Source organism: Falco naumanni, chromosome 1, assembly GCF_017639655.2.
Source record: "Falco naumanni isolate bFalNau1 chromosome 1, bFalNau1.pat, whole genome shotgun sequence".
In the NCBI taxonomy this organism is placed as follows: domain Eukaryota; kingdom Metazoa; phylum Chordata; class Aves; order Falconiformes; family Falconidae; genus Falco; species Falco naumanni.
The window spans coordinates 52,205,213-52,222,677 of NC_054054.1; the positions used below are offsets into that span (position 1 = coordinate 52,205,213).

General features: G+C 38.4%; 1 protein-coding gene across 2 annotated transcripts in view; it reads left to right on the forward strand.

Moving 5' to 3' along the window:
• STX18 (syntaxin 18) overlaps positions 1-17,465 on the forward strand; it is a 70,453-nt gene that overhangs the window by 50,663 nt on the left and 2,325 nt on the right. The window contains exons 6-10 of one of the 2 annotated variants that reach the window (XM_040593905.1): positions 3,162-3,277; positions 7,630-7,718; positions 15,392-15,450; positions 16,259-16,328; positions 16,828-16,908. In XM_040593905.1, coding sequence (XP_040449839.1) covers positions 3,162-3,277; positions 7,630-7,718; positions 15,392-15,450; positions 16,259-16,328; positions 16,828-16,908 — 415 coding nt within the window. Of the gene's footprint in view, positions 1-3,161; positions 3,278-7,629; positions 7,719-12,362; positions 15,451-16,258; positions 16,329-16,827; positions 16,909-17,465 lie in introns of those variants that run through there. The other variant, XM_040593914.1, reaches the window with a different exon arrangement.

Genomic DNA, 17,465 nt, shown 5'->3' on the forward strand with positions numbered 1-17,465 from the left:
TTTAACTGAAACAAAAGAGTTTTTGCTTCCTATCATGGCATGCATTCAGGCTGCTAACGTTGAGGTGAAAATATCTAGGAGAAGTTAAAGATGATGTGCTTGCTGCCTTTTTGGGCTGGGTTCTTTTGTTAGTTTGTTTGGGTTTTTTGTCATGTATCAAGAAACATACTTTTACAGTTTCTTTCTGCACACTCCTAGGTATAAGAATGATAGGGAGAGTGAACACGTTTGCAATTTACTTAATACCTGAAAGGCTTTCCGTGTCTTCTCAATCTGCATTATCTAAATACTAACCTTGAGTTCTATTATGTACATTTAAAAAATAACAAAATCTAGAACATAAATAAATTCCATAAATAAATTATTGAATGTGTTTTCAAGGCTTGACAATGCTTCTTTATCAGTTTGGTGTTTGGCTCAATCAGCTATTTACATTGAAACTAGAGAGATGTTTTCAGAAGTCCATAAGTACATTTTATTTGGAGTGATTCAGCATGATTAAGCACAATTAGATTCACTCAGATATATCCTCCTGAGACATAAATAGTAGTATAAGCCAAAACCAGGTAAACAAAATACCCCAAACCAGTTCTGAAATTTGGTAAGAATTAATGAGAGAAAAGTGAGGCATTGGTATTTTTGTAACTCTCGTAACTTTTCAGGAAAAGCGTACAGAAACAAACTGCGTGGTACATAACCTTATCAGTATTCTTCACACTGAAGGACTTCAAAGAAAGATGGCATGGTTCCTGCAGTTACAGAGTTGGCTTAACAAATACCAGCTCTTCTGTTTGTTGTACTCTTATATTATTGTTTCCATGTGAAATCCTAGATTCAAGATTTCCCAGATAACTAAACAGAGAAAATGACTCAATTTGATGTATGCTAAACATGAAGCAATGAAAAGCTATTTCAGAAGTTAGAATGCCACTTAAATAAAGAGCAATGAGGCATTAAAAAATAACCCAGAAGATGCAGTCCTTCTATGGAATACTGGACTACCACCTCTTTGCCTCTATCTACAGACATAAGAACTAGAAGACAGATGTTGACCAGGTGGAGTCTGTATGCATTGCAGATGTGATATAATGGCTAAATTGTCATTTGGATTAAAATTCAATTTAAATAAATCATGGGGCATAAACCAATTTTTATGATGACTTGAAGAAGAATTGTCTTTTTTCATATGCCTTCAACGAGCTATTTGTAATTTCCCCAAGGATTTCAGGAGATGCTTTATGTGGTAATAAGATCATGTTCCATCACTTAAAAGAACTAGGCATTCTTTAAATAGTGCACCCCAGGCATTTTGTTAGTTTTTAATTGGAAACTTAATACATTAGCATACTGTGCAAACTAAGGACAACAAACAATAAAGGAATACATTTCTTTAAAAGTAAATTAATCCTAGTGCAGATCATCTTTCCTGCAATTCAGTCAACTTAAAATATGTGCATATGAGACAATATTGAAAGGTTTGCAATAGAAATATACTTCATCATGTTTCCTTTTATATTGATCACCATTCTAAGCTCTTCAGCAAATTACCTGAGTGTTTTCTTATGCAAGTTGCTTTTGTGTTTAATCATATTTTTTGATCAAAAAGTTCTGCCAATTACATAGAACTAGTTCCCCAGAATGAAAAGGTAAGAAATGGAAGCACAAACAGGTTTTTTTTTCTGTAAAGGTGCTTCTTTTGTGATTTTCAGGTTTTATATTTATTGATATTCAAAATTATATTTCATTTCAATTGTAAACCTATTTTTCCATTAGAATATTTTGTGACTTAGGGATGCAGTTACTCAAGCTGGTATTTTTATTATTTGGGGAACTGGTGTTTTATTAGCATCAGAACTGTTATTTGAACTGCATGGACATCCAGATAAGTCTGTTTTTTCCCTTGTTATTAGGCAAATTTAGGACTTGAGAGGGAGTAGGCGAGAGAAGAGTTCTTATTTGTAAAATTGCCAAAAGCCCAGTACTTGCAGAGTTTTTAGAACTAAGAAACGTTTCCCATTACTGTTTTTCTTGTTTAAATAGCATAGTCACTCAGTGATGACTAATGCATTATATTCTGGTTTTTCTCAGAATTTTCTAATTATGTGTTAGAGTTTAGACACAGTATAAAGGAGGAAAGGAACACAAAATGCAATACCTTCCTTTAAGCAGCAGGGGAAGATTGCAGATCGTAATGAGATTAACTGTTGATTATATTTGAGAATATGTGAAGTGGTGAAGTGGTGAAGCTGGTACAGCAGGTGATTCACCTCATTGCTTTTTGATTTTTTGTTCTTTAGCTTCTCTAACAGCATAACTGCCAAGTATTAACTGTCTACTACATAGTAGTTATGGAATTCACTGTAGACAACAACAAACCACATAAGTTTACTGGGAAAAAATGTTGCCACTAACTTCTAAACTTTTTTTTTTTTTTATGTCATAATGAAACATACTTGACAAGTTTAATATATAATCACTGAATACGCTTCTGATTTTTTGCATTGCCTTTGTATTAAAATTACATAGCAGGGACTTAAATGTAGTATGTATCTGTCCACTGCATACGTTTTTTCTTTCCCTTGCTTCTAAATGGTCTGTTTAGTGCTCTGGCAGCCAAGGTAAGGATCACTGCCATCCTGGTTAAACTACTCTTTCAACCTAGTTAAATAAAAATACTTGTTTCAGGAAAAAGCTAATTCTGTTGTATTTTTTTACTTTTCCTTTAATATAACTGACAATATAAAGTTGTAATTATTACTTGGAAAAAATGAAGTAGTGGTGTTGGCTATTCCTACTAAAAAGAATTTTCAGTATGACCAAAATGCTGTTGGTTGGGTTTTTTAAAAAAATATATATACAGTAATACAGGGTTTTTTAAAAGATATTTCATAAAATGTGTGTGGTTTTATGCTATAGCATTCAAAATTCTCCTCAGCTGTGAACATGTACTGTGTTCTGTTCAGGAGTACTACTCATGCTTTCTTCGCTTTTGTGATAGTATTCCAGTGAAAGTTGCTAAGTATAATTTGTATCTTGACTGGGAAATCTTTAATGTGAAGTTTGCAAAAGTTCATGTCAAATGTAATAATCTGTGGTTGTTCTCATTTTAGAGCAATTCAGCTGTGTAATACCAGTTAAACTGTAGGCTCTTGTGCTTCTAGATCCAGGCTTGAACCTGAGCAGAGCAACGTGTCCACATCACCTCTTTTCCCTGAAAAATCTTCACTGAATCCTTTTGATGATTCTGAAGAAAAACTTTCTGCTGAGGAGACCAAAGGTAAAAATAAAATGTAGTTAAATTTTACTTTTTGTGGTAAGGCCTGTCTGGTCAATAGTACTTCCTTCCCATTACAAGGGCCTGTTCCTGTGACTTGCACCTTCTCTATTTTCATCTTCTGTTAGTTGATCAGGCTTTTTTGAAGCATATTGTGAGACTGAGAAAGCAAAATCTTAAACTTTTTTATATGCCTTTTCCAACCAGCTAAAAAAGTTTTAGGCCTTGCTAGATTCCTCATCCTCTCAAACTCTGTGTGAACTCTTCCATTTTTATTTTTATCGGTATCCATCTACTTACATATCTTCTCAAATCTGTCTGATTTTTTTCCACGTTCCTGTCACTGATGGCAAGGAATTGGAAAGTAGCTCAGTGACTTTCTGGGAACATTTTCTAGTGTTTAAGCACAGAGACCTTGAGTTGGACACTCCTATGGTATGAACCCAAAGGTAGAACACGGTCATAGAGGGGAGCTTAGTGGCTGGCCAGATCCAGTAGTTTTGGGGATGATCTCCACAGCATTGAGTGTCCCTGCTGGAAGGATTGCATCTCATCTTTCCGTGGGTAGGGGGCAGCCAGAAATCCAAAGCAGTATCTCTGACCCCACTGTCAATAGCAGGTGCTATTCTTGACAGAACTTGTTGAACATCACTTCTGATTCCTTGGTGGCCTGCTTCTGAGGTTGAGCAATATTAAGTCCCTTCTGTTGGCCATTTCGGTTTGTCCTGGGATGCATACGCTGGCAGAACTTTGTTGCAGAGTGCATTTTGGAGTATCACCGCTATGCAGATAATTTCAGGTTTCATACCTAAAGAGAAGAATCTTGTTCTGTGATTCTGGAGTTGCTTTCCCTGGCTTGAGTTCCCCTGCTTGTGCTGTCTAGAAGAGTCAAAGGTACCCTGTGATATACCATGTGTAATTTTTTTTTGTGAGAGAGAAACAAAAACTGTGTGAAATGTGACATTACATTAGCATAGTAGTTCATCAAGATAGAAGAAACCTGCTGGATAGCCATATTATTCTGATAATTGGTTATTGTTTCTTTGGTGATTTTTGTTAAAAAAAGTAAAGTTCTTGGGGTTGGTGACTTTAGGGCCATACAAAGACTGGATTCATGTGAAGTGGGTACTCCATTTCTAGGTGAAGACTCTTAATACTGAATTGCCTCACAGTGTGCAAGTGGTTTCATTTTCTGATAGGGCATTGCTTATCTTCCTAACCAGTTTGTACTTCTGCAGCCCTATCACTATGCTCCCTGCTGCTGCCAACCCCCCCACCCCCCTGAATTTATTGTAAGAAGTGAAGGTTTTGATTATGTGTCATTTCTAGTGCTTACTACTTTTTTTATAGTATGTCTTAAGTGATGCAGCACACAGGCACATAGATGAGTTTCACCTTGGCATGTTATCAGTGTTTTGCAGCTGTGAGCAAGTACCAGCAGAGAAACAGCCGTGTAGTAGCATCTTCACTGGCCTGTGCTCTTCCTTGTTGCTGAATGTCTCTGCAGTCTCTGGACGTGTGCACTCCCACACATAGTGTCGTAATTTTTAGCTCCAAAAATCTGTGCCACACTGTGGAAAATGCTGTTCTTTGATTGCCTTGGGCACAGCAAACCACTGCAATAAACAGAAATGAAACTTTGTTTATTGCATGTTAATTTTGATTACTCCAGTTTTTGCTTTTATTAGTTTATGCTTTAAATTTTACAAGAAAGTAGGGGTCTGTCACATATGTGATGCTGATGCAGTACTTATGAGGGATTCCTGAATAGTCTTTGAGAAGACTATGAAACGTGTATATCAGAATAAATCTGTCTGAAACAGTTTGTAAATATGCAAAGCCTGTGGCTCCTCACATAAGGGTAAGTGTTGGTTGCTGCTGCTTATAGAAATCAGCCTTGTGACTTCGCTGGTAGGTGGTTGTTATAGCATGGAAATAGTGTGAACAAGATGACTAGGAAATGAAGCTCAGTTTAAATCTTAAAGCGTTTGATTATTTTTTTTTTTAAGTAACTTTTCAAAGTTTTAAGAAACTGGAGAAATTGCCACATTTAGAAGTTACTATTTCATCCTCAGGGTGGTTTAGAGAACGGTGATCATTTGTATTTATGAATTAGCTATCATCAGCATACCTGGGCCCCTTGTGTTAAATATCTCAGCTGTAAAGATAGTTCCAAGAGGAGCTTGTGGCCATGTCCTTAATTTGAATGTTATGATGGACAGCTGAATGTCCTACTTGGTGTGCTGAAGCACAGCTTGGGTTTTGTCTGTTTTTTTTGGCAGAAACCAAAGCAAAATGTGGTTACTTTTGTTCTGAGGCAAAGCACCTGTTTACGTTAGAATTATATTGGACATGCATCATTGCAGCAAAATAGTCTTTCTGGAGGTTGCTTTTGTATGCTGACAGTATTTATTTGCATATTACAAATTTCACATTTAGTTTATGGAAATAAATTCAAATAATGAGTAGCTTTTGAAGTGGTCCACAAGCTTAACAGCTGTCTGTCTCCTTTCAGCTTGGAAAAGGGTTCAGGGGATTGATCATTACTTTGTATCTCTGTCATGTGTTAGCTAATTCTCTTTCTGCAAAAGAAATGGAGTTTGGCTTTAGCTGGATGAATTGTAGAAAAGCATTAATGTCAGCTCCGTGAAAGCTGCAGAACACCTTTCCCAGTAGCCAAAAACATCCTGCAGTGACAGGAGGAACCCCAGGGAGGTATGTGTTTCTCACTTAACACTTATCATATTAGCTTATTAGCAACCACATTGGATACAGATGCTGTTTTTTTAACAGTTGTGACAATGCCTGAAAGTAATTGGTTCCTCTGGGATAAAATAGGAATATTTTTTTTCCTTGGCTCCATAAACTAATCATCTTCTTTTCTTTGAGTCCAGTAAATAATTAAAATTTTGATACCTGAACAAGTAAGTTTTGTGTTTCTGTGAAATAGACTTGATGATACCCCATGGAAGACATTGTTATTACTTGTAAGAATTTTTTAAAATCTACTATATTCCTTATCCACATCCCTCATTCATAACATTGTCATTATTTGTACATCCTTGTTGGGTTGTTGAGAATATACATTTATAAAGGAGACGTACACAGTGATACTCCTTTATAATATTTATTTTTCAAGAGTTTTCACAAGTATCATAGTGAAGGATAAAGGGGAAAAATTCTCCTTACAATCCTTTTCATATATTTGTTTATAAATAGGACTGCTCCTTTCTGAGGCTTCCCAAGGCAAGTCAGGATCTGAATGAGGGATGATGCATCAGTTCTGCTTATGCAATTGAAAAAAAATAAGGTTTAGAAGGTTATAACAAAACAAATGAAAATATAAGTTCCTGAAAAAATTGACTGGAATAAATAAAATATCTGAAATCTATGAAAAAGAAAACTAAATCTTTCTGTATTTTAATTTGCTGCCTGCGCATGATAAGTTAATGCAGGTTCAGGTTTGATCTGCTGTGGGGTAGTGCACATCTCCCTTGGGTTTTATAAAAATGTCACAGCCACTGAAGAGAAGAGAGGCCTTCTCAAGAGTGCAGTTGTATCATTAGGATTTTAAACACTGATGCTAGGACAGATTCAGAAACAGTAGGTTCCTGTAGCATAGTTTCTTTTCTTTCTCATTCTGACTTCTTAGTCTATAATCAGAAGTACATAATTAAGCCTAAAAATAAATCTTCCAGAAGGGAATATTCCAGAAATAGCTGTTCAAGATCTGTGCCCAACTCCTGCTAAGGTTTATGTGGATGATTAGCTTTAATCAAAGGGCAAGTACTATGGAAATCAATGAAGCAGCTATGATGTGTACGGGTTAGTTTATGGGATCAGATCAGTTTCGTGTTATGTGCAGGAAGGCCCCTTGCACAGTGTGCTGTGGGATTTGCACAGTGCTAGGCAGTTTGAACAGCATGAGGAAACAGTTTGAGAATCTCTTTTTGCTTTTTTGGAAGGTGGTGGTTCTCTCAAGCCTCATTGGAAGGTAATAGTTTGCATATAGGCTGTCATTTTGAAAACAATGTGTTTTCTTCTGTTAAAACACAAATGCTACACTATTTTGTGCCGTAACAAGTCTTAGTGCAATGTGAATTGATTTACACCATTCACTGTCAATATATTAGTGCAACTCTTCATAGTTCAGAAAATTAAACATAATGCATAGACTTTTGTCTCAGTTTAGAAGTTAAAGGTTATTGGTAATTTTGTGCTGTAAATATAGGGTGAATCTCAGCCACAAATTAAATATAACAATTTCATCATCATTCTGAAATGGATGAAAAATGGTTTTCACCTTACTGTTCAGTGCCCTGCATTGTCTCAAGTATTTGCTGGTTGTTTTACAGACAGGAATCTGCCTGATGCCCAAAGTAATGTTGGATTATGGGGGGACGGCAAAGGTGAAGATGAGCTGTCACCTGAAGAAATACAAATGGTAAGTCTGTCTGGTGTCTTATTGTCAATTTTATTATATTTTTATTATATATATTTAAAAATTAATTTTCAACTTTCATTTCATGCAGAATAATACCATAATAAGGTAGACCTTTTGCACATGGCTTCCTGGTTCTTCTGGTAGCAAGTAATATTGAAAATTGCTACAAAATACTTAACATGGAGCCATGAAAGCAGTAATAACTATTTTTCAACAATTGAAATTAACATTGTTTTTAAAATTACAATTACGAATTGCTTTTTTCGTCAGGAAACAATAGTGGTCAAGGCAACATCAGAAAAAGCATTACGAAACTTCTGAAAGAATAAAGAGTTGCGCTTCCCCCCCCCCCCCCCCCCCCCCCCCCCCCCTTGGAGTATTTCTACAACACACCTTAAATAGTTATTCTATGGAAGTATAGCTATGAAGTTATACTTCATTGTATTCTTTTTTTATTTCTTTGGATTATCAAATTAATATTGGTTTACTAGAAGGAATAGCTACAGGCTTTCTGTTACAACAGTATCTCATTAACTTTACCTTTTCTGCATTTCCCTGTTATCAGCACATTTACGTATTGTTTGATCCAGTTCTACTTACATTTGAACTGATGCAATACAGAATTTCTGACATGGGAATGATTGCTGACAACCTATCTGTTTAGACTTTTTGATATTCCTAAAATTTATCATTTTGCACATGGCTCCAAATTCTTAGAAAACCTCTCTACGTTAGCATGCATCTCCTTGTTTTATATAAAGAAAGAAAAATAGATTTATAACTAGCTAGTAGATGTGCAGTTTTTGAAGTGGTGAGCTTTACTAAGGCAGAGGGTCGCTGCAGTATGAATGTGTGAAGCTTCCTTGGTAGTGATGAGAGACGTTCCCAAACACAATACTCATCTCTGATGGGAAGTGATGCATAAGCTACACATAATTATGGTATGGTTTGTCAAAGAGAAAAGGTTCTTCAGAGGCTGCTCTTGATGCTCTCATGTTCTTCTCGAGTGCCAGTCTGAAATCTAAAGGATTACTCCTGCTTTCTGTTTTCTTGTTGAAGAGAATTCTTTATATATTTTCATTCTTCTGTGTTTAGGCACAATATTATTAGCCCCCTTGCTGTAAGCTTCCAGAGGATCAGGAGGAAACAAGCATCAGAAGTGATGGCTCTGACAGGGCTTACTAATAAATGACTACTAAATGTTGGATTGCTTTTTGCAGGCCTTACACTGTAATTAAGTTTTAAACACGTTACAGCCCTTGCCATGGTACTTTGGGAATAAGCACATTTCTTTTTCATGCAATCCTTTTATACTTTTTAGAGTAAGGCCCCAGATAAGAGAAAAATCGGTGTTCATAGTTTGTTTGAAGGATTTCTGGACTCCTAAATCTCCAATCCTAAACTGCTTCTTATTAGGCATTCGGACAACTCTTCCTAGGGGAGAACCAAAAGACATCTTTTTTAAAACCCATTATTATTCTTTACCCATTCAGAGCTTTCCTGTGCTATGCTTCTTTTTTATTATTGTATATTTTTTTAACTTTTATTGGTTGTTTTACACTGACTTACTTCTGTTGTGCTTTCAGGAGTTGCACTTCCTGTGAAAAGGGGTATAAAAATAACGCTGATGCTCCAAATTAAACGAATTTAGTTCAGACAGGCTATAATATGTCCTTATTCTTAGTTATATATATTCTGCCTATATTTTGAAAGAAAATTTATAGTATATGACAGTGCCTTGATGTCAGTGCCATGATTAAGCCTAGAAAAATGACGTGCTGGAAACTTCAGATCTCAGCTTTAAGTTTATCAATCTGCTTCATGGGAAAAGAGAGACAAATTTACTAGTCTGTTTAGGGAAGCAGAAGATCAAAATGCTACCAAAATAAAAATAGCATTCTTTGAAGCCCTGTGTGTATATATATATATATATATATATATGTTAATACACTGAAATATGATTGCTGCTCTTGTGCCATATTTTATTCTTAAATTTCCATGTGTGAATTTACAATTTAAAAAAAAATTCTATGTACTCTCAGTACTTGTGTTTTAGTACTGATATTGGGAAACTAGAATTGGAAAAAGCATACAAAGGGAAGTTAATGCTGGAAAAGCCACTTCTCCGCTTATAATTTATTCTAAGTTTTGCAGAAAGCTGGTTCTGAACTGGGTATCTGAATCTCCTGTTCAGTCTTGCTGTGGTTCTGATCTCCCCCATTGCTGCTCCCTCCTGTTGCACCTCACTGCAGGCTGACAATACAAACCCCAGTAGTCAGGGCTGTCTGTATCTCAGCTTCTTCTCACACTATGAGTCTATGCCTCTGGCACTGTTGTGAAGAAATACAGGCTTGCTTTCTACCTCTCCTAAAAATTAACAAGCATCAGTTACTTCCACATTATGCCGTGGTAGGAGTTTACATTTATTATGATTTAGAAGAGAAGTGAGTCAGCATGTATGGCAGTGTTAATACAGGCATCTTTTTCTTTTCTCCACCAGTTGTCAAGTAGAAAGCGAGCCGATTGTTTCTAGTTACAGTTAATGCCCCCCAGTGAGGGTCATTTCTTGCCAGGTAATTTTTTTACCATTGGATTGGATTGCATGTTATTGGAGTTGTCAAACTGTAAACAGTGTGTTGTATGTTTATATAATATGTAAATGTGCACAGCAGGGTTTCAAATGTAAACGTTACCACTGATAAGTTGATGCTCAAGGCTGAGCAAGCCATTGCTCTGGTCTGTGGACCTAACGTGATTTTTTTGGGGTATGGTGTGTGTTTGTTTTATGAACACTGTAATTAGCTGATTTACTAAAGGCTAGTGATGTATGTGGTGACTATTCCACTGCGAAATTGCTCTTTCAGTGCATTTTTGATGAAACTTATAGCTAAGAGTTGGCCTTTCTTGGTAAAAGCTGGATACTGCAGAATTTCACTCTTAACCTACTTTAAAGTCACTGGATCTGTTACTCTAATTTGCAGGTAAATTTGGGTCCAGGGTGTAAATACAGGTGTAACTGGGGAACAATTTGAGTGTATGAATGTTCATTGCTTTTTTCATTGCTCACATAAATCCTTCATACTAACTTGATAATATTTCATGACTTCATTGTACTTTTAACGCAGGAACCAAAGGGTCTTTACAAACGCATAACAAACCCTCACCACTTTAGTTAATTTGTTCACTAAAGGACAGTTAATTATTTCTTCTCTGCATTATGTTTGCTGTTACAGAGCAGTTAATTTCTACTTTCTGAACATTTGATTTGTTGAAGCATGGACCGACCGCATTTAAAATACTGGGAAATCCAGCAATTTTCAGAAGAGGGCCAATTACAGTGTAGAAACTGCTGTGTTGGTTTTAAATTGGAATGTGTTGTGTCAAATCACAGTTAACAGTTTTCAGTCGTGGTTCTACGATCCTTCCTGTGGGTAAAATAAGGAATTAAATCCCCATCATATCACTACAGCAGGAATTTCTATCAGTATTTTACCCACAGGAGAGAGCTTTACGTTGTTCAAAATGTTTGCAGGCTATTGCGTGATTTGCACAGTAAATTTCAGTTTATAACCCTGAGTACAGGTATATTAATGGTTTTTATTGTGAGCACATGCCTTGTGGTTGCATTGAGTGGGAAAAAAATCTGGCTTTTCTGTTTGAGTTGTGAAAATAGCTAATTTTCCCTGATTTTATTGTTGGGTTTTGTCTTAAGTTCAGGTACAGTACATATAATGACTTAACCCATGGGATAACAAAAAAGAACTGTGATTATTTCTTCTACGTATTAGGTTTTTAGCCATATCTTGAGCAGTTTGTCACTTAATGCAATACTTTGGTAACAGAATATTTCACTGTCATAAAAGAGGCTACTTTAGTAAGCCATAAATCACTGAGCTGTACTGATTGCTGGTTTGGTTTATATTCCCATCATGTAAATCCCTTTGTGACACACTGGTATATGATGTGTTCTGTGCTCTAACCTTTTGTTCAATTGACTGTTTTAGCATATCTTACTGCTGTCTGCGCCAAGCGGTCCATCAGCCATGATTTCAAATTGCAAAGATCATTGAGCAGTTTAAAAGGCAGTCTGTGCCAGTGGAGGGTTTTAAATATCAAAGGGAATTTTTAAAGAATACTTTCTCAAGTGGATTTGTGCTATTTGTAAGGGATTAAAATCATTCACTGTTTCTTTATTGAAAATTTGCCTTCTAAATTAGTTATCTTCACAGTTTTACTAAGGCAGCAAAATAGTTTTTTTTTTAATGTTGAATATTTGTGCCGAAATACTTACCCTTACGGAAGTGAGAAAAACAATTACAGCTTGGTGGCCCCATTTAGTCACTTAAGGACCAACCAGTTGGCTCAGTGCTAAATCCTGTGGCTCTCTCATTGCTCTGCGCCCTGGCTTTGTTCTGAGGTGACTCCACTAAAATCAGAGACATAGGGTGGTGTGAACATAAAGGATTGCAGTGATAAAATACCTTTAACCATCCACTGCTGTTAAGTAAGTATCACTATATTAGTCAATTATATTTTAACAAATGCTTTGTTCTATAGGGGACGCTGCAGGCAGCAGTGACAATGACACTTAAATGTATTGCAACACTGATACTTGTTTATTCAACAAAACCATTGGACCTTTAGGGTGGAAATCACTGGGACTTCAGGGAGCTGTGCAGAATGTTCCTCTCTGTTGCCTCTCGACTCATGGAGCTGGGCTCTTTCCTCAAGGCCTCTACCCCACAGTGGATGTGACAGTGCCCAACAGCCTTCCTCCTCTTCTGTGACTCTGTGGAGTCCTTTAACCAAGGAGAGAAAGCTGTTCTTGCCAATCAGGTAGACAGTGAACCTCTACTACAAAAAGAAATTTGTATTTTAAAAGAAATAAAAAGTAATTTTTCATTATTCTTCATGACATAAATTGCCTATGTCATAAGAGTAAACCTTTTTCTGTGAGATTCACGGTTACCGTTCTTTAAACATGCCTGTCATTTCACACTGACTTCTGCCAGATCAAACCTACAGATTCCTGATTTTTAACCCAGTAGCCATTTCCCCCTAAGTCATGCAGCCTGACAATTCATTTGCTGTTGGCAGTCAGGTGCTGTTGGCAGTCAGGTACTGTTTCTCTGAGGCCCTGCTGGGCCTGAAGCAAGATGAAAAATGTTACAGCACAAAGTGTGGGGGGCAGTGGCAATAGCGTGGGGAGTGAGGAGGAGGGACTGAAGGTGAAGGGTATGAAAGATGGCTTGCCTTTTCTCATTTTCTTGCTTTTCTGTGTTGCTCTGTGGCAGTGCAAAAGTCTTGCTCAGCTCCTGCTCTCTACTCTCCCTTAAGCTAACCCTATCATCTGGTCCTGTGGTGGGATTCAGTTTACTAATCTACCAGAAAACTCAGGAGGAAAAGGTGGTTAGTGAGCTAAAATGTCCTACCATGAAATGAGATGGGCAGCAGCATTTGCTTAGGGCTGTATGTTGAGGGGAGGGAGAGGAGCAGGACAGATTCCTCAGTGGCTGCACTAAGTCTTTTTCACTGCATCCTAAGTAGTACAAACACTTCTATTTCTTCTCTGTGTTCGTATTATGAACGTACTTGATACGGCAGAAGTTCCAGCTGGAACATCATGGATCATTTCAAAGGGTATATCTGCTTCTGAAGCAGTGGGCACAAGGAGTTACACAATCTGTATAAGGAAAATCTTAAAAGACCTGGAATGGAGATGCTGGTGGCATGATTGGGGCTGGGTTGGGGTCACAGTGGTGAGCCAAAGATCATCACCAAACGTGGCAGCGCAGTGATGTTAAATGTATGTACTCCTACAGACGTGACTGTGAAAGAAGCTATGGGTCAGACGAACTGTATGTCGTAATTTTCATGTTGCATCTTAATGACAAACTGTGTTGAAATACCAAGTGCTTCGTTTTCAGCTGTTTAGTAGCCCTGCCCTTAAAAGCAGGATGCCCATTTGCCTTCACTGATGTAACGGGGCCTCACTCTTACGGTAATTCTCTGTGATTCAGACCTTTTCTCTCTCCTTCCTTACTTTGCTTTTTGCACAGTTTTCAAATGCTTACTGTCTTCTCTGGGCAACACCTCCCTTTCCTGCCAGCTTAAGCATTGGCCATTTGCTCAGATAGCGAGCAAAACCAAGTTGGACCTGTAAACGGTGACAACACACTGCTCTGTCTTAAGAAGGATAATGAGACCTTGCAAGGTGGCAGAGAGGACTGCTGCACTGTTACTGCTAATGGAATTGTAATGTGATTGAATTATGCTAAAATCCCATGGAGTTATGTAGGCTAGTTCAAAATAAGGAGGTGAACTGAACTAGAACAGGGCTTGCTGTCTTGCACAGCTCGTGTCAAATTCTTTGCATTCTGAGCCCTGTTCTCTGGTGTTTCGCGCTGCTGCATGCATCACCCGGCTTTGTCAGAGGCATGTAGCAGGTAAGGTTTTCAGTAGAAATATATCTCCTGTGTGCTGTTTCTGTATAACTGCGTAGACCAGGTCCTTCCCAGCTTTGAGAAAAGCGCAAAGACCTAGTCAGTTGTGTCCATACCGCAAAGGTCCAGCTGTTAACGAGGCTTTGGCTGTGTAGAATTAATTGGCAGAATACCTTGAATAAGCTTGCTCCCTCCCTCCTCCGAAACAGGACTTCTGACCCTTCTGATAGGAGGTGCCCTGGTGTCGGCGAGGCAGGGGCCTTTCAGCTGGAACAGCCCACAGAGCTCCCCGAGCGCGTACTGCCTGGAGCCGGCTGGCTGTGGGGCACACTGCAGCCCCCCTCGGGCTTGGAACCCGCTGGAGCTGCCAGGCAGCAGGGTCAAACTCATTCAGGCGCTTACAAAATCCCAGCTCAGTATGTCCTAAAGGGTTATTTCTAAAACAGAGTCCTTACAATGCGATTTCCAACAGGCTCCACTGTGACATGGGACACCCTTCTCAGCTGCGTTGTGGCTGTGCAGGTTTTGTTCCAGCAAATCATGTCATTGTACTTACTGCCTGATCAGTTGTTCTGTAATGAATCCCAAATGACCTGACAAGTACCTCTGAACAGGCAAAGCATATTTTCCTGTATAAAGTCTTCTACTTATGCTTGTATTTGAAAAATGTAGTGCTAGAAGTTTATTTAAATGTTTCATTGATTACTCACGAGTTTTAAATGGAAGAGGTCTACTGGAATAACTAAAGCCAATGGATTTGTAAAGTATAAAGTACTAGATCTGTTGCAAAATCTAAAAGCTCTTCATGCCATGGGCAGTACATGAATAATGTGAAGGAAAGTGCAAAGACGTCATGAAGAGAATCATGCTTTCACAAGCATGAAAGCTTTCCCCACTCAAAGTTCTAAAATAATAAAAAAGGACAGATTTCATCAACTGTATTTTTTTGTTACTGTGAAGTAACGTGAGCAAAATCTTCAAGTTATTTGGGGGTTTGTTCCGTTAATTGGAGGAGAAAGACGACTGTTACAGTGACTGGTTACAAATAAGCAAATCGATATTGTTCATTTAGGCTGCTGTTAGTAATCCTTAAAGATCTTTTTAGTTATGTACTGTCAATGGATTGCCAGGAAAGGTGGGAACTGATTGATCAGGGTGGGGGCTGAAGAAAGTTCCCAGCATCCAAGCATGTGAACTCATGTGTGTGACTTCCTTCTTCCCTTCTTCCAGTTTGAACAGGAGAACCAGAGACTTGTTGGGGAAATGAATAATCTCTTTGACGAAGTCAGGTACAGTTTTCTGTGAATTAACAGACCGCTGCACGTGCTGGTCCTGTAACCTGGACAACACCCACCACGACACGCAGCTGCGCGAACTCCAGAGGTGTCGTAGGAGGGACAAAATAGGAGCGTCCATGAAATGCACTGTGTTACATTAACTGTGCTGTCCCACAGTGTAAAGATGGTTCTGAGTGATGCACAAACTATCCAACACAGGACTGGTTACGTTTGGAAGGTTACGTTCTGTCTCACTTAGCCTAAGTTTTACAAAGTTAAGTTTTCCATTCCTATCACACTCCCTGCTGCATATACAGACAAGCAGCCAGGGAGGTGCAGCCACCAGCCCCCATGCACAGACCTGTCTTCACGGCAGCGTCGGGGTTGTTTGCTTGCCGCTTGCTGCGCGGAAAACCTGAACGGCTAACTCAAGCTGGAAATTTACTTTTGGGATAGTACTAGGCAAGGCGAATTCCACGCTTCCTATTAGCCTGTAAAAAGGGTATGTCACAATTAACTACTTAGGGTCCACCGTGGGTTATGTTGTATTAGAAGGCGGCAGACAGACAGGCGTTCCGCTCACAGTGGAGGCAGCTAGCTGAGAATTTCCGGGTGGTGCCTTTCCCAGAGCTTCACTGTGGGCTGGTCATCTCCCAGCCATGGACTGTCTGAGCACTGGGCACTGGCTACTGCTGCCCAACAGCAGCTAACAAAATAGCAGCCTTCTGAATAGCCTGCTTACCGCGTTGGGAACCTGAGCCTGCAGAAGCAAGAAATGTTTGCAGTGGTTTCTAATGGAGTGTTTCTGTTCTTTGCCCAGACAAATTGAAGGAAAAGTAGTGGAAATCTCCAGACTGCAAGAGATATTCACTGAAAAAGTCCTGCAACAGGTTAGTATAATTTAATGCTACAGCAGCAAATACAGCTTGAAGATTTTCTTGAGAGGATTTTGGTCTTGGTTGCATGCAAGATGTAAACATAATGAATTTTTGATGCAAATGTGAAGGAAACTGGTTTTGTTTGGTTTTTTCAAATGCAAAATCAAGATACTGTTGTTACTTCCTAGTGCATACTGGGAATGAAAAATGCAACGTATGTGTTAGTTAACAGCACCTTTTCTGGAAATGGTGGCACCTCTTCCAGAAAGAGCTGGCAAGCATCAGCCAGGTTAGATTTGATTCTAGATAAATGGGAGACTTCCTATTGATCTTTGTAGCTTCCATTCAGGCTCATAAAACCACAGGCAAAGAAATTACAACTTAGTTGTCTCTATACCTTTGCATCATTGAAACATAGATGTTAATACCAGATTTTGAGTTCTGCTTGTTTCCCATGTCCTTTTCTTAACATTTATTGGTTTCTCAATTCTGGGTTGTTTTTTTTCAACAGGAAACTGATATTGACAATATCCATCAATTAGTCGTGGGTGCAACAGAGAACATCAAAGAAGGCAATGAAGACATAAGAGAGGTAAAGCTGTGTTGCTTGTTTCTCTTAACTCTCAGGTTTGCCCAAGTGTTGCTTTAACCAGCATGTGCAAGCTCACCCATGGTACAAGTGCAGCGCGTGTTGGGGTGTCAGGGCATGATTTTGGAAAAATTGTGCTAATTAGCTGAGGCTCCCAGTATTAGCGTTGCTTGTCTCGCTAACCATGATTTCAGTAGCTATACAGGTCTGCAGAAATCTTGGCCTCGCCTATTTTTTAAATATGAAAGTCACCTGGCATGAATTTAAGCATATGTGAAGTTTTCTTATTAAAAAAGGGAGGTGCGGAAATTGCAGACTATGAATAAAAGTGCGCTGAAATTGCTGAAACTGGAGTTAAATGCTGAGTGTTACCAGAAGAGTCTCTTCGAGTCGCATTCAGCACAGTACCCATGCTGCTAGTAAACAAATCTACCCCATTGTTTCACTAATTAGAATGAAATGATGTTTTCTTTCAGGAACTGAGATTTCAATAAAAACAGTTCCTAAATTAGGCTAGTGAGTGAATCGCTTCAGTTCTTTTTTTCTTCTTTTTCTTTTCT